We start from the raw sequence: 22706 nt of genomic DNA on the forward strand, positions 1-22706 counted from the left end.
GGAGCTGTTTTTAATAATTTGTTACCACATGAAGTTAAGATATTGACAGAGGATACTTTTAAAAAATAAAGAGTGAAGCTGTGGCTTATCCAACAATGCCCTTATAAATTGAATTTGTCATGAATTACAACTTAATAAGAAATAATGTAAACTAAAAAAATTGTAATTGTTAAAACTTTATACTTAGTTGGAAATGCAGGTGCTTGTAAAATTACATGTTACGAGCAATAAATTGAATTGAAAAAAGAAAATGTTCAAAAATACAAAATTGTGCACTTTACAAAATGTAAAAGCATAGTTCCCTATGACTATAATATCAATGAGTCACAGTTGGAATTGGCCAACTTGTACAAATACCTGGGTAGGGATGTGAAAGGGAATTATCACATAGACTAATTTGTGTGTAAAGCAGGTGGTAGACTTTGGTTTATTGGTAGAATCCTGGGAAATGCAATCAGTCTACAAAGGAGATTGCTTACAAATCCCTCATGTGACCTGTTCTGGAATGTTGCTCAAGTGTGTGGGAACTACACCAAGTAGAACTGACAGAGAATATTGATCGTATACAGAGTAGGGCAGTATGAATGGTCACAAGTTTGTTTGATCTGTGAGAGGCTGTCAAAGAGATTCTGAAGAAACTGGACTAGAAGACTCTTGAAGATAGACGTAAACTCTCCAGAGAAAGTCTGCTAACAAAGTTTCAAGAACCAGCTTTAAATGATGACTCTAGGAATATACTACAACCCCCTATATATCACTCACGTAGGAACCGTGAGGGTAAGATTAGAATAATTAGAGCACACACAAAGGCATTCAGACAATCATTCTTGTTGCATTCCATACTTAAATGGAATGGGAAGACCCTCATAACTGGTACAATGGGACATACCCTCTGCCATACACCTCATGGTGGTTTTGCGGAGTACAGTTGTAGATGTAGATATTGAAATATTTAATTGTTTTTGACCTTTCTAGTACCTGAATATTGTAAAAATGTATCAATTTGCTACCACAAAGCTTGCCTTGCTCATGTGACTGCACCTTGCATGTGACCTTTAACCTTACATGTGAATTCTACAGTTTAGTATGATCTGTAGAAGTAGATTGTCGACATCCTCCAGCATATTGCAGGAAAAAATAAATAGAAAGAAAATGTATTGCTGCTCTCCCAGACTCCCTAATTACAACACTGCACTAACAAACACATTGTTCCAAACCAGTTTTTAAAAAATAAATTGAGTATATGGCTAAGCTACAGTGGAAATGGAAAATAAAGGAGATTTCTGTTTAACTAAGTGCAAGATGCCTAATTTAAAATGAAAAACAAATTACACTCTTGTTATGATACAGCACAAAATTTCTCCCCAGTTGGAGATAGACTTAACTCCTCCTTCTATAGTCCACATATATTAAAAGTGCCAATATCTTTGTGAATAACCTGTTTCTTCTCTAAAGAATTTGTGCACTGTAATACACAGACTTAAAGCTACATGAATGGATCATCTATGATTTTATCTCACCAGTTCTGTTTAGAATAATTTTTTATGTTTTAATTTTAATTTTTTACAGTGCCCGGTGTTCGACCTCGAGCAGAATGTCCATTTTGAAGGCTTCTGGGAGACAGTGAATGTTCGTGGAGGTATAACCTTACCGGTTAGTGCAATTAAAATGTTTGTCTTTTTCGAAAAATAAAAGAGAAGAATGAAAGCTGGAATTATATGAAAGAAATCTGAAGTCACTTTACTTGCAAAATCTATATTTAATATAAGAGCAATAAAGCACGAAGATGTTTAGTAAAATCTTTATAGCTTTAGGGGGTGAGAGTGTGATTGTCTTCCAGTGAAAAAAACGAAAAAATTTGTAAACTGAGCTACATAGTTAGTGACCAATACTGTGGCATGAAGGCCGGTGCAGTGGGAGTGGAGGGGGGATTGATTAATTTTGGAATGATTGTTGTCAATAATACTATCACTTATATGCCTCAAGTAATAAGCTTTCTCAACACAGGGTTAATGAAAGCTAAAACACTTCACTTTGTGAAAAATATGAGGCTACTGGCATGAAAGAGGCTAAAATAAGAGAAAATTGGATTCTATGCAGTATTTTCATGTACAGCATGTCTCTCCTAAGAGTAATCAGGAACATTTTCTCTGGTGTTTTAGCATAAATATGCAATTTCATTTCTCCATTGTTTAGCTGAAGTCAGGCCAAGCAAACAGTGCTTCCCACATCTTTCATATGATATCTAGTGGCAATGGAAAGCTAGTTTTGTTTCCCATCACAAACAAAATTATTTTTAAGTGATATTTTACATGCCCATATGATAGAGTGGTCTCAGATTAGTCTAGTGCTATATTTGTTTCATTGATGTGCATTAACAGGGACAGAAAAACTCCAAGAACAATCAGTACTCCAACAGCGACAGCACTACAGAGTTACTGCTGCCTTGCTTTTTATTTTTCATGTAGAATACACTAGTTTTGGACCCCTCTATCGAATCGGCACATAAAATTCTGATTTAAAAAATAATTATGTTTGTAATGGGAAACAAACCAATGCTTTCTTTTGTCACTGGAAATTGCATGAAAGATGTGATGAGCAGTAATTATTTGAGCTGACTCTAGCTACCGATGTAGAAATGGAATTACGTATAGATGCTGAAGCACCAGAGAAAATGCACCTGATGACTCTTAGGAAAGATACCTGGTGTATTCTCCATTGGTGGACAGGGTTGCCACAAGTTCTGAAAATCAGGTAAATATGAAAAAAACACTGGAAAAAATCTCGTTTTTGTCTCAGTTTCATGAAATAGTTCATTTATGGAGATGTCATGCTTCGTCGCTGGCTGGCCGCAGCTGAGTACATGTGCTGCTTCCCTACTCTCTCATTCTTACTGCTTCTCCCCTTCCCACCCCTCCACTCAGCTTGCAGTCAGTGCTGCCACCACTACTTGCTGCTAGCGTGGCTGGTGAGAGGCTGGGAGGGTTGAGGATTGGTTTGTTTGGATCTGATTCTCAGAGACTGTCGACAGAGCGACCGGAGACAACGGTCGTGTGTGCACGAGTTGTGTCTGAGCGATTGTGTGAATGTGTGTGCGCTCTCATTTTCTGACAAAGGCTATGGCCAAAAATTTAGTTGAGAGAGTGTGATTGTCTTTTCTGTGGCTCATTAATCACCTTTACAGTGAGTTGCTACCTATCCTCATTAGTATTGATTCTCAGAGTATTTGTGCAAATTGTCTGTTGTGTGGGTGATCACCGTGGTCTCATTTCATCAACATGGTGTCTCTGACACGTGAATAGCTGGCTGCACGAGTGGACTTCCGTGACGGGCCAAAACCGCAGGCCATTGCTGTGGGTATACCTAACAGATCGGGCTTGCCGATCTCAAACCCATAGTTTCCCACTAATTTCAGGCCCTGCCTGTCGGATCTAGTCTCACCGATCCGCCCTGCCTGTGTGTGGTGTAATGCAGCACATTTTCATGGTTTATTCGTGGACCCAGGACTGTGGTGCTCCTCGACAGGTCAAAGGCCACAGGCAATGGATTTCAGAAATTGCAACTGTCTCACCTCAAGTACAGTGTACAGTGCAGCATTTTATATACATTTTATTTATTCTAGTACATTTTGGCACTTTGAAAGTAGTTTATATGTTAGCAAGTATGGACGATAAGAAGAAGAAAATTGTGGCAGTTGCTGGTAGTTTGTACGCTATGTACTCCTGTTTTTCTTGAAAGAAAAATCATACAATACCTGTAGAATAATAGACATAACACAGTGAGTAATAACTGACAATAATGAACATTTTATTTGTGGTCATCTATGATGTTGGCTTACACAACTCTTCTCCACCTTATGCGTTCCTTTCAAGAGGCCTACTTTTTTCTGAAGTTATTTCTGAAAGCAGTGAAAGTATTTTAAATCTGTCTTGCGACTGCAACAAAATGTGTATTTTTGTCATCAAATGTGTTTCGCTTTATTGAAAAAATAACATCAGTGGTCGTAATGAAACATATATACCATTTTGCTTGCTTTCTCCATCTAAAACAGTTCATTACAAAAGATGTTGCTTTTAGTACTTAACAGTTTTGCTCAGACATTTAGAAATACAGAAGTCCTTACATTTTCTTGTCAACTTATGTCTTTATGTACCCTTAAGATCTCAAAATTTGTCAGGGAAAAATGCTAAAACTTGTCTGAAAATCAGGGAAACATCAGGGAATTTCACTTGGGGAAACTTGTGGCAACACTGGTGGAGGATAATTTTTTTCCCTTCTTTGTTCCATTTGCATATGAATTATGGAAATATCACACAGATAGGCACATGTGCGTATAGAAAGACACAAACCCAACTTCATTCTCTTCTTCCCTCCCCCCATGTATTTTGTGTTTTTTCATCATAGGCATGCATTTAAAACTGCCAGTGTGTCATTGAACAGGCAAAAGTTGAATTTGCATATTTTCTGAAAGATTTGCACTGGGTGCTGGTGATGAATGGGACTAGAAAGAATGAAGTAATCGGCTGTGTATTCTTACTTTGCTTTGTCTGAAATGTCTCTTTAACCAACTTAGAAAATAAGAAATATAATTGGTGGCTCTTTTTGCAATTTTAAACTTTCTAACACTACAATGGTTAGTCAAATGTTGTTGAAAAGCAAATTCTGTTGCTCAATAAGGCACAAACATCTGTGTATGCTCTATACATGGAAACATAAATAACCTTGTGCTGCAATTTCACAGGTTAGAAACGGGCGTCATAATGGGGTTCAAAAATTTGAGTAGGTCATCAGACAGATAAGTGTTACGTACTATTGTGCTACTAATGCTCTGATTTCTTTTATTACTCCAATAGCTGGTAGAGCTAACTAATTAGGGTTGCTTTCTCATTATACGTTCACTGGAAAGCAGTCCACAATAACTTTCAGCTAGATAGTGAACTCATTGACCAAAAGACAAGTTTGTTATGGCCCTTTATAATCATAAACTGACCATATATTCTCTATTATTAGAAATACTCATACTTCAGATTTCAGTCTAACATAATTCTGAAAAATTATGAAGCTTCATGTTTAGTCCCACTATAATCACTCTCTTCAATTAACTTCTTTGTATTGTGTTCTTACATGACTCAGAAACCATTTTTTTTTTTTTTACAGAGGGATGCGTTTCCTTTGGGATTCTATGTGGTCTTTGTGGTGAAAGGAGATGATGTGGATTGCTCTGGACCAGACGAGCCAATTATAAAGCCTAGAAACAAGACACTCTCTTTCTCACTTTCACCCAGCATTACTTACCAGAAGTATCTTGTAGCAGCGTGTGTTGCAATTGCCGCCTTTGCGCTGTTTTATATCTTCTCTATTGCCATCTCTGTTGTCTATCTCATAAGGTAAGTTTTTCAGACGTACATTTTCTCACTTGGAGAAATACAGATTAAATAGATTATATAACTTTAAGCTACTAATCCAATTAATAGAAACCCAGAAAAGTGTCCACTACTGCCAAGTTTCAGCACTTCACCATTTCTGAATATTAAGTAGGAAAAAGAGAATTGAAGAAATAAAGAACAGATGAAAGAAAATAGGTGTTCAATTAGGTTGAAACAAACAGGAACAAAATTTAACTTTTACTCTGTAAGTTTGAGCTCATAGCATTTCAGTTTAGAAGATGTGACTTTTCGTCAGATCTGTGTCAGTGTTATCAGCTGATTTTCATCACAGTTCCATTGGCAACCACAAAGATTACGAGAAAGAACATGCTCCCCTAGCAGCAGCAGTTTTATTGTAGGTTGCTGGAGCAACAAAGGGTACCTAGTGTCTGGCAAAAAGGGTAGGTTGTTCACATTTTTGAGAAAGATGCACATAATTATAGGCTTATAGTGGTCACATCAGTCTGTTGCAGAAATATGGAACGTGTTTTATGCTTACATATTATGGCATTTTTGGAGAACAAAAATCTCCCCAAAAATCAACATGGTTTCTGCAAATGGAGATCCTGCAAAACCCAACTCACTCTGTTCCTACATGAGGTTATGGATGGAGAGGAGGAATTTCAAGGAGGTTTGGGCCTGACTTATATGGCTTTGCAATATAAAGTTGATGAGGGCTATGGACTGACCCAGTGTGAACAGGTAGAAGTCGTGTAGAGGGAGGTGTTGCAGCCAGGGATGGGTAATTTGGTATCAGGCAATTTGGGGCATTCTATACCCCCATCTGTAACCTGCTATCCCTTTGCCTTCCTGCTCTGTGCCTCCTCCTTACCCCCACCACCTATCCCAGAAGATAGCTGCTCACATCAGATGCAGTTGCAGTGGGCTCCAGCACCTAGGGACAGTGGGCGTGTGTGTGTGTGTGTGTGTGTGTGTGTGTGTGTGTGTGTGTGTGTGTGTGTCTATCCATACTTGTTTCATTGGCAAAGTTTCTTTACAAAACATATATGTTACTTATGCTACCCACCTGACACATCTTTTTCTTATAACTGCTTCCCTTTGAAGCTGACTGGTAACGTTTCTCTTGTTAACAAATGATGACTACTAATTTTAATTCTGTCCTATAATATGTACTTGAGTATCAAGTTGCATAGTATTCACCATTCACCTAAAATATTTATAGATTTCAGCTTTCAGAGTCATAGTCTGAGTAGTGTGCTTTTCTTCCCCAGGGTTCGAAGGAGTTTGCCTTCTACTTCTGATGTATTGGATGATGAATGTACACTCCCCTCTGTGTTTTCACCAGGCAGTGAGAGTACAAGCACAATTCCAAGGGCTGCTTCAGATTCATCACTGGATGAAACTGATATTGATGTTCTACATGATGCAGAAATGGACAAGGATATATTTCGGTGAGGTTCATTTGTGTACTGCAATTTGTGTGGTGACATAATTCCTTCCATTTTGCAGCCTGTATGATATACCATTCCTCACATTTTGCAATTTGTGTGGCGATAACACTCCTTACATTTGTGTAGATGAGTTGCTATTCATTTAAAATCAAGAGGAATATGCACTCTTTAAACTGTATAGAACTGTTCATTGTGCATCTGTCATAGAAATATCCAGGATTTTAATGTTACTCAGGCCCAGTAATGCTAATTTGAGCACTGTCAAGATGGAAATAAGAAAGATAATCCCAGCATGAAGAAAGAACAAATGTAATGAACAGAACATTAAGAAAGGCGATGTCGTGCTGTTAGCAAAGGCACTTGCATTGGTCATCTGCAGCTGTAGCCCATTAACACCAAATTTCACTGCACAGTCCTAATGGATACACTCATCATATGTTCCACATTGATTTCTGTGGTTATTTCAGGCAGTATTGCTTGTCTGTTAGCACAGACAACTCTACGCAAATGCCTCTGCTGTCGATGATTAAGTGAAGGTCCTTCAGCCACTGCAGAGAGGTAATGCCTGAAATGTGATATTCTTAGCACACTCTTGACACTGTAGACCTAGGAATATTGAATTCTGTAATGATTTCCAAAATGGAATGTCCCATCCGTCTAGCTTCTCAACTACCACTCCGCTTTCAAAGTCTGTTAATTCCCATCGTGCAGCCATAGTTACGTCACCTATTCACGTGAATTATCTGAGCACAAGTGACAGCTCCATCAGTGCACTGTCCTTTTGTACCTCGTGTACATGATACTACCACCATCCGTATATGTGAGCATATCACTATCCTGTGCCTTTTGTCACCTGGCTGTATAGCGCGAATATTTTTCCTATTCAATCCCCAAAAAATTGAGTCATAACTGATAACAGAATGAATGCAAGCAAAATATACTGATCCGATACATGAAGTATCACATACTGATGCAAGAATTTTTACATGCTCTTCTCACTTTAATTGACAGTGAACAAGCATTCCAAGAAATTTTCTGCTTTCCACAAATAGTATGAATTCATTATTTGTTTTCAGTTTATCATAATGTGTTCTTTGTTTATGTAGAATTTCATAGTGTTTATTTTCTTTATATTATGTGTGACTTTATTGTTTGTTGCCGACTTGTATAAATTGCTAAGTGTTTCTTCAGCTTTTTCTCTTAGTACTTCTGGTGACTTGGCAGTGATCAGTATGTTAGGGTCATCTGCAAACAATATTGTTTGCCCATGGTAAGTATTTGGTGGGAAACTGTTAATATAAATTATGAACAGTTCCGAACTTAGCACAGTACCCTGTGGTATGCCTAGATTTATATACAGGGTGTACATAAAGTCTGGGAACACTTTCAATTATTTATTACAGAACAACCAAACATTGTACAGGTATCATAAATATGTCATTTTGAAGAGAAGCACTGAATTTTTGTTTTCTTTTGTGTGTGTGTGTGTGTGTGTGTGTGTGTGTGTGTGTGTGTGTGTGTGTACTGCCACAGCGTAGTTTGGTAATTTGCCGATAGTCGGTGCTAGTCACTAACATGGTGAGTTCAGGTGTGGAGCGAGCTTTCTGTTTGTTGGAGTTTCATGAATCGGCCTCCCTGATCACCAGATCTCGCTCTGTGTGACATTTCTCTGTGGAGTCATTAAGATCTGGTGTACATACTGCCTCTACCATGTGATGTAGCAGACCTCCGGGAGAGAATATGGGAAGCGACTGCCACAGTCAACGATGCGACGCTGGGATGGATATGGCAAGAATTAGATTACCATATTGACGTCTGCTGGGTCACTCATGGTTCGCATATCGAATGTTTGTTAAAAAAGCTTTCAGAGTTTCTCTTCAAAATACAATGTTATGTCATCTGTACAACATTTAGTTCTTGTGCAATAAATAATTGAAAGTGTTCCCGGGCTTTATGTACACCCTGTATTTTGAGTCAGAGGTATGTTTTTCAGTGTCATTAGAGCTACTTGATGTATGTGTAATTTCAGTCATCTGTACTGTACTTGCTAAATATGACTGCTACCACTTGTTCACCACCCCTGTATTCCCAGTTCATATAGCTTATTTTACAGTATATGAAAAGGATAGTTGCTACTCATTATATAACGGAGATTCTGAGTTGCAGATAGGCACAAAAAAAACACTGTCAGAAAGTAGGCTTTTGGCCAACGAGGCCTTCATCGGAAATGGACAAAAAACACACACACACAAACTCACGCAAATGCAACTCAGACACACATGAAGGCAGTGTCTGGTTGCCGAGGCCACACTGCCAACAGTATTTTGTTGGAAGGAGAAGAAACAGACAACTTTACATACTAAAATTCCACCAAAGTGTAAATGCCATGTTTGGTTGCTGCTTATCACTTAAGTCCTGTGACAGGAGTTGCGTCAAAGTATGAGGAAAATTTTCCTTACTCGACTTCAATGTGTGTAATGATGATGTTTATTTACCTGTGTAGTGTTACACTACATGCAGTGCGGATACATGATCTTCACATACGAGTTTCTCTCCCATTCAGAGAGCGAATTCAAAACTATGAGCTATCCTTAACATATCTGCTGATGAATGGTGCTAATGCTGTATACTTGCAGTTTAAGCTCTCTGCTGAAAGTCAATCTAATCACAGTGTCTCTGGTTACAGATAGCACATGTTATTGCTGGCACTGGTGACTTTCACACTGAAATTTGCAGTGATGATTCAGGCCTTAAAGGCCTCCACTCTTGGTAAAATGGCTGCCTTTCAAGAGGTAAAAGGGCTGCCTTTCAAGATTTTACAACCAACCACTAGATGACACTATGGATGTGTGAAAGTACTATTGTTTTAAAATTTGTCTATAATGTTCTCATTACTCATTCTTGAAGCTTAGATTTTATCTTGAGTAGTGACTGCTAAATATTATTCTGCTCACGTACTGTTTACTGTTGACGTATCGATTTGCAATTTTCTTCACCGAATTGTGCAATGTCTGCTGGAAGACAAGAATTTAGCATACAATATCTTTTTGTAACTAAATAATATGATACCTCTCATAAGGATATGTGCCATATATTCTTCAAGTCTAATATATTCATTACAGACAGTTGATACTCCAAAAACATTAACAGTAATATTGTAACTCAGAATGTGAGTGTCAACTTGACAGTTCAGAATATATGTTACAATACTATCTTCCTTTGTATTGCAAAGTTGATCCCAGCATTTTTTGGGTTTTGCTTTTATTCCTAAGTCGATGCACTACTCTAATGTAGGCCAGTGATGTTATGAGCGTATGCCCGCACAAGTTCTTCCTCTTGCAAAGTTACTGTGATCACTGTCCCAACTTGGCAAGCCTTTTCCCTCAACATGGCTCACCACATAAAAATAAATAGTAAATTCACACAGTTGTGCTATCCTGTATAACAATTTATTATTTTGTTTTATTGTTAACAAGTATCATTCATCAGAAAGGTAAACGTAAACATAGTGTTACATATCACTCTTGCAGAGTGGTATATAATAGCACATGTCATTTGTTTTTATTGAAACAATGGCAAAACTGACCAAATAGTTCGTTTACCGTGAGTATGCTCTGAATAGATCCTGCATAATTTGACTGAAGCTCACAAACAGCTTTGTGTCTCGTAGTTCACAGAAACACTTAAAAAAATTCAACCTGGGAAATGCAAAATTTGTATACAACTTTGTTGCAGATGACAAAACTTGGAAACTAAAACAGCAAACAATTCTTTTGGGTCTTCCGAGATGTTTACATGGGCATTTTGTGACCATTTGCTTAGAGGACCATGTAATTGTTAATGCTAACTAGTACATGACAATTTACAGTGAAATCAGGTTAAATGACAAAAAAAATGTTGCGTCATTCTTCATTGTGACAATGCCAGTTGTGACTCAGCACATCAAACAACTGATTATTTACAGAAGACAACACAGAATGAATGTCACAATGTCTGTTTCTACCCTATTTAATGCCTAACAACTTGTTTTTGTTTACTTACATCAAACAAAAATTTCACGGGCAACCTGATTTTCATCATCACTAAAAGCTGTTGAACCATTTGAAACTGTGTTTGATTACCCTACACCAGAGTGACAAAAATGTTTTCAGAATTGGTTTGAATGTTTGCAAAAGTATATAAAATTTTGAAGGCAAATGTTTTGAGAAACAGAACAATTTGAATCAAAAAAATTTTTGTGCGTGCGGTTCGTGGCCACACCATAGATTTTTCATAATACGTTGGGACAAAATTAGAACAACTGTTTTGTATTAATACATAATTTAACTATCAAACTGTGTAATTCACAAATTTATCACATGTAGCAATGGTCCTGGGCTCATGAAGTCAAACAAGTGTACCAAGGGATGTTTCAGTGACAGATTTCATAAAATAGATAACTAACTGAAGCAGACCATACAATGGAAAATCCAGGATGGAATGTAACGATACGAGAGAAGGAAAGTTGCTACTCACCATATAGTGGAGATGCTGAGCCGCAATAGACACTCCGTCAGCTGTCAGATACTTCCACCTACAAACCATGCCACAGTGATCCCATTCCAGCAATCCAGCAGGATCTCCAGCCACTACTCAAATCCTTAGGCCTATCCCAGAACCTCTCCCCAGAGTCCATCTCTCTACTTACCCCTACTATTCCCTGCACTCCCACCTTCTACATGCTTCCTAAAGTCCATAAACCCAACCACCCAGGACACCCCATTGTGGCCCATTACTGTGTCCCCACTGAGGGAATCTCTGCTCTCGTAGACCAACACCTTCAACCTATTACCCGGAACCTATCCTCCTATATAAAAGATACCAACTATTTCCTCGACCAACTCTCCACGGTTCCTTTCCCTTTACCACACGGTGCCCTGCTCGTCACTATTGATGCCACCTCCCTGTACACTAACATTCCTAATGCCCATGGCCTTACTGCTATCGAACACTACCTTTCCAGACGCCCTATGGATTCCAAACCAACAACCTCCTTCCTAGTCTCCATGACCAACTATATCCTCACCCACAATTACTTCTCCTTTGAAGGCATTACCTACAAACAAATCCGTGGCATGGCTATGGGCACCTGCATGACACCATCCTATGCTAACCTATTCATGGGCCATCTAGAGGAATCTTTCCTAAAAACTAGAATCCTAAACCCCTCACCTGGTTCAGATTCATTGATGACATCTCTGCTATCTGGATTGAGGGTGAGGACACCTTATTCACATTCCTCCAGAACCTCAACAACTTCTCCCCCATTTGCTTCACCTGGTCCTACTCAACCCAACAAGCCACTTTCCTAGATATTGGCTTCCGTCTCAGAGATGGCTACATCAGTACCTCCATCCATATCAAACCTACTAACAACCAGCAATACCTTCACTTCGACAGCTGCCACCCGTTTCATACCAAGAAGTCCCTCCGTACAGCCTAGCCACCTGTGGTCGTCACATCTGCAGTGACGAGCAGTCCCTCTCTAAATATACCGAGGGTCTCACAGAAGCCTTCACTGACCAAAATTATCCTCCCATCCTTGTACAAAAACAAATCTCCCATACCTTATCTTTCCAGTCTCCCACCACCTCCCAAAGTCCCACATTCCGGTCACAGAGGAGCATTCCCCTCGTAACTCAGTACCATCTGGGACTGGAGCAACTGAAGAAATACATCCTCCGCCAGGGTTTCAGTTACCTCTCGTCGTGCCCTGAAGTGAGAAATGTCCTACCCACTATCCTTTCCACCCCTCCTACCATGGTATTCCACCGAACCTACACAATATACTCGTCCATCCTTACACAACCCCTACTCCCAATCCCTTACCTCATGGCTCATACCCCTGTAATAGACCTAAATGCAAGACCTGACCCATACATCCTCCTACCAGTACCTACTCCAGTCCGGTTACTAACGTTACCTATCACATCAAAGGCAGGGCTACCTGTGAAACCAGTCATGTGATATACAAGCTAAGCTGCAACCACTGTGCTGCATTCTATGTAGGCATGACAAACAACAAGCTGTCTGTCCGCATGAATGGCCCCTGACAAACTGTGGCCAAAAAACAAGTGGACCACCATGTAGCTGAACACGCTGCCAAACAGGATACCCTTCATCTCAATGACTGCTTCACAGCCTGTGCCATATGGATCCTTCCCGCCAACACCAGCTTTTCTGAATTGCGCAGGGGGGAACTTCCCCTGCAATACATCCTACCTTCCCGTAACCGTCCTGGCCTCAACCTTCGTTACTCACTGTCCTCATCCATCCAGCCTCCTCCTGTTCCCATTCCAGCACTACACAGCCATCATTTCACCGCCACACCATCTTTTAATTACTTTTATTTTTATTTTTATTTCTCTCCTTTCCGCCACTTGCTCCCTCCCCCCTCCACACCTTCTCTCCTGCCCTCCGTCTAAACTGCAACACTTCACTGTCCGCCACTCCCACCATACTACCCCTCCCCACCCCAGCCTCCTCCTTACCCCCACCCAGTCGCCACTCCCATCATGCACTGGTGCTGCTGCTCGCAGTGTAGTTTCAGCTCTCTGAGACTGCAGATGTGTGTGCAAGCTCCGCTATATGGTGAGTAGCAACTTTTCTTGTCTCGTATTGAAGCAGACCATAGGCATACGTGACCCAAGCTTCAATGGGATCGATACAAGACTGTGCAGTGACATGCCCAATTGACCAGTTACATAATAACTTTGCACGGTTTTTTCATTTCCTATTCGTTGCTGCCTTAGCTTTTGCGTTTTCTCATCACTGGGCAGTGACACCCAAATTTATATTCTTGCTAAATATGTTTCGATGCTATATCCGTATGTAACTTTACACAAAGGTAATTCATGACAATAACACAAACGTTCCTACACTGCTACTATGACATCACAAGCAAAACAAAAATTGCACAACAAATACATACAAACTGTTGTGTGCTCAGCCATTGTGTATGCATTATTAGTCTCATAGTTACATGTAGTTCAAACCTGATGGTATTTCATCACACAAGGAAATTCAGCCAACAAGCAAATAGATATTTTCACATCAAAAATATTTTTCTGTAATTGTTTTTGTAAAAACTTAAAAGACTCTCTTTGTACCATTGATTACAGCTCTTTCAACTCTGATTGAATTCCAGTCTGTCTGTTACTATATGATTTTTCCTATTGCAATGTTCATTTAACACTTCATAAATGAATGAAAATGGGAAGTTATCAATGCCCTCTAGGGAGCACAACTTCATAAATAAATGCAGTAATTTCTGGGACAGCCACTACAAATAAAATGCTCTATATATAGAAGTATACATTACCTTGAAAGCTGTGAAATGTTGCTGCAGTCCCTGAAGATGAAACCCCAACTCATTCAAGTCCTCTCTGCAATAACTTGTAAAAAGTCTTCCTTTGTGTTGAATGCAACTCATTGTGCATCAGTTTGTTGTTGATGTATTTCAGCTGCTTCAGTTTAATGTTGAATGTGTTTTTTAACTGTAGCAACACTACAACTTTTTCAAACTCTGCCATTGGTTGTCAGTTCAGACATAAAATTTGGAGCACCTCATTGCCAATTGTTGTCAAAGGCTTCTCCCCAGAAGAAATGTCAGTGAGTAATGATGAAAGTATTTATTGCTAGAAAGATACTCGTAAACCCAATAAACAGTTCATACAGCAAAGGTTTGCAAGTCGTCACAGTACACTGGGTATGACACCAGCAGGATTGTGGCACCAGAGTCCAGTTCAGTTGGAGTAGTTGTAACCCAATAACCATCAGGTAATGGGACTATGAGGTACATGCCAGTTGACATTGATCTTTGCCAGTGCTCTGTGAGGTTGGCAGATTTGTTATTTTTGGCAGCACATTTATTGCACTAAGTGACCCAACACCACCTCCCCTCCCTCCCCCCCCCCCTTACAATCACAGAGGCTCCTGCATCAGTGGTGGGACGACTATCAACTTCATCCTAGTTGATCTGATCTGACTGTCCAAGTGTGTAAGTGAAACCACTGTGAGGATATCTTTGCTGATGTCTCCACATCCACATCCACATCTGTAATGTCAGATACTGCAGTTCAGGGTTAGAATATGCTCTGGGGTTCAGTAACTGATGGATATTAGTGATACTGGTATGTAATGTGCATCTCCTCTTTTACCTCCCTTATAAACCCTTCATCTACACAAGAGTTAATAAATACGAATTTGGAATTTGATCAGGGGCTGCCACCTTGTTCAATTTGAGTATTTTAATTTGTTTTTGTATAACAGAAGTGCTTATTTCAATATTGTCTGCCTCCACAGCTGAGAGGTCAGTGTCACTGATTGCTTTATGAGGGAACTGGGTTCGATTCCCGGTACTGCATGGACATTTACCTTGGTGAGAGGACTGGTATGAGGTACTTCAACTTTGAGGACAATCTAGGAGCCACTCAACTGATTAATGGTGGTCCCAAAGTCAAAGACTAGGAGAGCATTGTGCTGACCACTTGCTCCTCCATACCACATTCAATTACCGAGCGAGGTGGCGCAGTGGTTAGCACACTGGACTCGCATTCGGGAGGACGACGGTTCAATCCCGCGTCCGGCCATCCTGATTTAGGTTTTCCGTGATTTCCCTAAATCGCTCCAGGCGAATGCCGGGATGGTTCCTTTGAAAGGGCACGGCCGACTTCCTTCCCCGTCCTTCCCTAATCCGATGAGACCGATGACCTCGCTGTTTGGTCTCTTCCCCCAAACAACCCAAACCACATTCAATTCATATTAAAACGCCATCCTAAATAATGAGACGAGGGAAGTACTTTAATTACCACTGACACCGAGTGAGAAAAATATACAGTATCTCAAGGTCTGACTATAGCTGGTAACTGAACAGTGAATTCTCAATCATACCATCAGAGAAACTTAATAGTTTGGGCCTCCACCATTCACATGTATGAAGCTGAGTTAAACTAGAAAATTTCAATCACAGTTAATGAAAGTTCACACAACAACTTAGCTAGTCCATATGAAGAGATACTCAACTTTCATATCCTCGGGGATTGTTGCTTCAGAAAGTCCTCGATCCTTGTGTCGTTGTAGTACTAATCTTGAAGCCAATTGAGGAGCCACTCAACTGATTAGTGGTGGTCCCAAAGTCAAAGACTGGGAGAGCATTGTGCTGTCCACTTGTTCTGCATACCACATCCAATTACACCATTCACAGAGGATGACACGGTAGTTGGTCAGGCTCAGAACTTTACCTTTGCCTTTACCTTTACCTTTACCTATTTCAGTATTATTGATTTATGAGTTTGTATACTAATCAGAAGGTAGTATGATAGTAGGATCCTCCTACATGAAAACAGTTATAAATGTAGAATTAAATATTTTGCATTTATCCATGTCTTCTTCAACATTGGACTGTCCTATGAAAGATGGGATGGTAGATTGTGATCTGTTCATCTATGTTACATATGACAAGTGCTTCCTACCATATTTGGACAACTCTGTGCCCAGGATCTGACTGTGAAATTTCACTTATATCTCTTCTTATGGGTTCACAAGTTGCCATTAACTTTTGTGTATCAGTTTCACTATATTTTATTTTCAAGTAAGAATATAACAATATCAAGCAGTGGAAACTCCAGGTTGGAACATCAGCAGTATTAGGAAAAGGGGGGAAGAAGACCGCTGCCAGGTGGGCTGTGCAGCAACTAGATGGTGGCCTGATGAGAGTGCCAGGCACAGTATCAAGTACCAAGAGGTGGGGTGTGGCAGGAAAAATGGGGAATGGAAATGCAGTGGTACGGAGAAGGAAATGAGGGGGCCGGTGCATTGGCAGCGGGCAGCATACAATGAGGAAGAGGGGCTGTGAAAATGGAGCAGGTGATAGGGCAGAGGGAGGAACTGTTGGTTGGTGAATGGGGGGACAGCAGATTACCATAGATTTGAGTCAGCATGATTTTGGGAACAGAGAATGTGTTTAGGGACAGCTCCCATCTGTGCAGTTCAGAAAAACTGGTGGCGGAGGGGAGGGTCCAGATTGTGAAGCAGTCATTTAAATCAAGCATATTGTGTTTGGCAGTGGCTGTTCAGCCTGGTGGACAACTGGTTGATACTCACACCAATATAAAAACCTGTACAATGATTGCAGCTTTCACAAGTTGCTCGGTCTCTGATGGAGGAGGATAAGCCTATGACAGGACTGAAGAAGGAAGTGCTGTATGGGTGGATTGGGTAGGTCTTGCACCTGGGTCTTCCATAGTTATATGATCCCTGTGGCAAAGGGTTGGAACTGGGAGTGGCATAGGGATGGACTAGGATGCTGTGGAGGTTGTTTGGGTGATGTAACAATGCTTTAGGAGTGGTGGGAAGGATCTTGGGTAAGATGCTCTCATTTCAGGGACAGGATGATAGGTAAGCAAAGTCCTGACAGGATTGGGGCTGTGTTGGGAAAATGACAAGGGAAATGTGTTTGTGGAATTTAGGTCTAGAAGATAGTGCCTATCTGTGAAGGCCTTGGGTGAGACTTTCAGCATACTGGGAAAGCAAGTTCTTGTCACTGCAGATATGCCATCCCTGGGTGGTCAGGCTGTATGGGAGGGATTTTTTGATGTGCAAGGGATGCCAGCTGTAGAAATATTGTTGGTAGTTGGTGTGTCTAATGTTGACAGAGGTGTGGATGGATCCATGAAAGAGGAGGAGGTCACTGTCCAGGAAGGTGACACATTTGTTTGAGGCACACCAGGTGAAGTGGACGGGAGAGAAAGTGTTGGAGTTGTGAAGGAATGAGGGAATGAAGGAGCTGATCATGAAGATATCACCAGTGAACCTGAATCAGACCATCAGTTTGAGGGTTTGGGAGGTTAGTAAGGTTTCCCTTTGTGGCCCATAAACAGGTTGGCATAGGAGGGTGCCATGCAGGTGCCCATGGCTGTGGCTCGAATTTGTTTGTATACCTTCCCTTCAAAGGAGAAGTTGTTGTGTATTAGTATATAATCAGTTAGGCATATGAGGAATGATTTAGTAGGTTTGGGGTCTGAAGGACATTGGGAAAGGTAGTGTTCAATTGCGGCAAGCCCTGGAACCTGAAGGATGTTGATGTGTATGGAAGTGGTGTCAACAGTGACCAGTAGGGAAACAGGGGACAAAGGGATGAGAATGGTGGAGAGTCATTGAAGGAAGTGGTCAGTATCTTTGTTGTGGGAGACTAGATTGTAGGCATTTGGTTGGAGGTGTTTGTCAATGAGAGCCAAAGTCCTTCCTTTGGGGCCACAATGTCCAGCTACAATGGGATATCCAGGATTGTTGGGTTTGTGAATTTTGTAGAGTATGTTGATGGTGTGTGTGCATGGTGTCATAGGGATGTGGAGGATAATAGATTCAGGGGAGAGATACTGGGAAGGGCCTAAGGCTTTAAGCAGGGACTGCAGGTTATGTTGGACTTCTGGTCTGCTTAAAGTCATAGGCCCTTCCCGGAACATCCCCCCTGGCCACCTCACCCCTATGACATCCCACACACCCACCTTCTATGTGCTTCCAAAAATACACAAACCCAACAATCCTGGACTCCCCATTATAGCTGGTTATTGTGCTCCCACTGAAAGGATTTTGGCTTTCATTTACCAACACTTCAAACCAATTGACCATTGTGTAGCCTCACATCCCAAAGATACCAACCAGTTGCTTCACCGATTCTCCACCATTCCCACCCTTTACCTCCTGGTTCCCTAGTGGTCACTGTTGTTGGTAAGTTACTTAATTATATATTAGAACAGCATAATCCAACTAGGCTCAAATACTGCAGCTCATTATTATTGATGGGTTTTCCTTTGTCCCTGCAGTGGATATTGCACTAACTAAAAGTCTTCATGTGATGGGCATAACTAATGGTGACATGGCGGGTTTCACTTTTAAGCAAAACAAGTATGTGGTTATATGAATTTATTGTGGTCAATATTACTGTTAAAACACTCTCTCCACATGTTTGCAGTCATTTTTAAGCATCTTTCACTTTACTAGTATTGAAATCGGAGATCTGTTACTGAATCAATGTCTAGCCACTAGTAGACTCGTCTTTCAATAACAGTTACAGCTACGAATGTTGGCCACATTCAGGAAACCTTTCATCTTTCACTAGTTTTATAAATTGTATATGATTCACTTTAGAAAATAAAATTTTGAACCTGTGGGTGTTGAAAGCTTTTCCATCGTGCTGACATCTTCCAATCATGTCACAATAAATAATTATTCTTTAGTACATGAATAGTTTGCCACACAAACATCTAGCTTGTTGTAATGCCATATAAAATATCGGTTTTTGTCATAAGATTTTGTATACGTATGCATATCGCTGCCAGTTAATAAGTAGTTACTCATGTATATAAAAGTTTTTGAATGGATGTTGCCTATGAAAACAGACTACATTTTATATCAATGCAGTGGCTCATTTAATTATGTGACAAACTTGATTTTTTATTGTGTTTATTAATTTTTCAGTCATTTTGAAAAATCCTTGAAAATTAACATTAAATAGTTTGTTCTTGCTTGCAGAACAAAGACAGTGTTATATGTTGCTGACCTTGCTCGGAAGGATCCCAGAATATTGCGCCAAAAAAGTCAGTTGTATCTTTGGAATTTACTTACAGTTGCTGTCTTTTACTCGCTCCCTGTTGTTCAACTTGTCATCACATACCAGTTGGTAAGAATTATCATCATTTGGCTACCTGAATGAGTTGTGGTATTTTCAGTCACTTCAGCACTATCCTCTTCTATTAATACACTATTACACAGTTTCTCAGTTCACTGGAGACAGTTACGAGGTAGATATGTGAGACAAAACAGCCCGACATGTTATCAAGTATTATAATGAAATGAATTATTTGAAATATGCTGAAAATATCTGATTATTCTTTCATGCGTATTATAATCATTAATAATCTCATCACTCTTCCAATGTGTTATTTACTACTTCACTCTTACAGCTCTCGTTCCTGACTATGATTTACTGAATCCTGTTATTTAGGAAACCTTTAATCCTATGACATAGCTATGCATAAATTACATAAGTTGTGGCTGTGAAATATATGTGCGTATGAAAAACATGACAAAATATACATAGAATGTAATATTCAGAAAATATTGATCATATACGCAGAAATAAATGGAACAAGTTCATGGACATAGTAGCAAATGCAATAAATATCATTCTGAAGATATCCTGTTCTGACTTACGGACAGTGCACTGAGATAAAGCACCCTCATGAAAGTATCTCTTATGGTGCTTATGAGGAGAACTGGTCACAAGTGGGAAAAATCGTCCATTACATGCAACATGACATTTAACTTACGTGTTTGTTTTGTTCTGCTCACATTGCTAATGTCTTTTGTTTTGAAATTCATGGTAGGTAGTACAGTGAAATTTTTGGATCCTTGATGAAAATGCCAGTGTCATCTCAGAATATTATAATTTTTTACAAAATATGTGATTGCTGTGGTAAGTTACTTATGCATGTTAATAAAAGGAGAGCCACTTGCAACAAGCATTGAAGGAGACCATGATTATTTATTTATTTATTTATTTATTTATTAATACCTGGCTGACAACCAGGTAACTTTTGAGACAGGTACTGGTTTGGTCGTGTACTGCATGTTGCTTTCTATTAATTCAAGTAATTGTCTGTTGACCTCACAAACTTGGAAGGACTACTTACAAGAATTGAATGGACCTGCTCAAGATCACACTGTTGTTGAGGAATCTAAAATATTTACCAGAAATCAAACCTAAGACTTCGATATCAGTAACCATCTGCAAACTTCTGGACCATGATGTTGGTTGCAAGCTTTTATTTTTAATTCAGTTCTTGATTTTACTTGTCTTTGATGTTACTAGAAATAGTATTTTATGAATGAATGTTAAAATTACTTTAAATTATTCTGTTTATATGTTACATTCTTTCATTAGGTTTTAGATCAGACTGGGAATCAGGACCTGTGCTACTACAATTTTCTGTGTGCACACCCATTTGGTCTTTTGAGTGACTTCAATCATATATTTTCCAATCTTGGTTACATACTGCTGGGACTTCTCTTTATAATTCTTACTGCCCGAAGAGATCGCATGCACCGCTGTTCTGATTCCAGATTTGATAAGGTAACTTGCATTTGTGTCAGACAAAACTTCACTTGAGGAAACTGTAAAATTACATAGAGACAGAATGTCTGCCTAGTAAATACCTTCAGAAGGCAAAATTCTAAGTACTACCAACAGCGTTTCATACTTTAGTAGTATTAGTTGCCTGTGTCACCTTTCTCAACTTCACCAACGTGTCCCTCTTTCCTCCGTCAAGAAGAAACTAGCAGTTTCAAAAGTCAAGATAATTGGTTGTACTTTTCACATGTGTCATCAACTGTAGTTACAATTTTGCCTGCTGAAGGTAAGCATTTACCAAGAAATCATTCTCCTTGTAATTTTATAACTTGTATTTTGCATTTTTGTACATTCGATTTGCACAGGTAGCATAGATTTTGTCAGTGATTAATATTCTGTTTTTTCTTTATATCACATTTCTCCTTCATTAGGCAGGCTGTCTTCTTTTTGTGTACTTCCATTTTCATAAATAAATCGATAAAAGTTTTTAATAAGGTGGCAGTCTCGTGACAGCTTTTTTATATTATTACTTCACTGTTCATGATCGAGAGGAACAACTTGCTACAGAGTGAAGTGCACAGGTTGCAAAGAACAACTACATATTTGTTAATATTAATGAAAAGAATAAAATAACACAGTTTCTTGGGGCATGAGCCGCACTACTTGGTTCAGGCTGAAAAGTCAGTCGCTGATGATTGCACTGTAATGTTCGTACATTGATGAGGTCTGTGAGGCCATGGTCAGTGAGAGCAACACAAAGCTTGAGGCCGGACTAAGTCTGTGAAGCTGTGATCACCATTGAGTGGTGAGATGCTTCTCATTTGGCTCAGTGATGCAAACTCCAATTCATGGCTTAGTAGGCATGGCTGGTGTAAACCCGGACTATGAACTGTCTGCAGAGAGGTCAGGCAGTGACCTAAATACCCACCGGGTGGAAGGATACCAGCTCTGTGGTCCGAGGACATGTGACTTGCAGATGTGAGATAGTGCCACAGTGGCGGTGCTGTTTGCAGTGATGCTTACTCCTCTAGTGGCAAAGCTGGTGCCATGTGGTACTGTGGTGGCTGCTGGAGATCAGGTTGAAAACAGAGTTTTTTTTGTCCATCAGACTGATTTCTTTCAATCTCCAGAAGCAGTGTCATTAGGGGGACCTGTGAGGTTAGCACAAGGGACTCACATTTGGGACGATGATGGTTCAAACCTGCATCTGGCCATCCTGATTTGGGTTTTCTGTGATGTCCCTAAATCGTTCCAAGCAAATGTCAGGATGGCTGCTGTGACAGAGCATCTCTAAATTCCTCAATGTCAGTGGGATGTTAAACTGCAATCTTCCGCCCTTCTCCCTTTAGTGGGCTGGAGGTTCCACAACTGCAGTACATAACTGTATGGTTAGTGGCTGTGTTGCATTGCAGTAGCCTGGGAATGCAGTATTTCAGTCCATCCAAGGGAGAGATGGCAGAGTATCTCGGTAATGCCTTCGCAGCCAAATAGAAGAGAAGCTCAGAGTTCAGAGAAGCAGGTACTCCTTTTGATGGAGGAGATTAAGACAGGTAGGTCACTGTGACAGGTCAATCTGGCACAGATGAGTGCTAGTAAGAGCTGTCCTGAAAAAGAGAGACATGCAGTGCCAGTGTCTGCAAAGGTCGACCAGCCTACCAAAGGTGGTGACGGGGACAGCATGTCATCGTATGGAAATTT

The 22706-nt window shown here is 40.0% G+C and overlaps 1 protein-coding gene across 1 annotated transcript in view; it reads left to right on the top strand.

Annotated features, from left to right (window-relative positions):
- The window catches only part of LOC124712564 (SID1 transmembrane family member 1-like), a 123078-nt gene that overhangs the window by 27307 nt on the left and 73065 nt on the right, over nucleotides 1–22706 (top strand). Inside the window, exons 5-9 of the mRNA XM_047242878.1 lie at nucleotides 1570–1653; nucleotides 5158–5387; nucleotides 6659–6838; nucleotides 19412–19559; nucleotides 20823–21011. Of these exons, the coding sequence (XP_047098834.1) occupies nucleotides 1570–1653; nucleotides 5158–5387; nucleotides 6659–6838; nucleotides 19412–19559; nucleotides 20823–21011 (831 nt within the window). The remainder of the gene's footprint in view (nucleotides 1–1569; nucleotides 1654–5157; nucleotides 5388–6658; nucleotides 6839–19411; nucleotides 19560–20822; nucleotides 21012–22706) is intronic.

Source organism: Schistocerca piceifrons, chromosome 8, assembly GCF_021461385.2.
Source record: "Schistocerca piceifrons isolate TAMUIC-IGC-003096 chromosome 8, iqSchPice1.1, whole genome shotgun sequence".
Classification (NCBI taxonomy): domain Eukaryota; kingdom Metazoa; phylum Arthropoda; class Insecta; order Orthoptera; family Acrididae; genus Schistocerca; species Schistocerca piceifrons.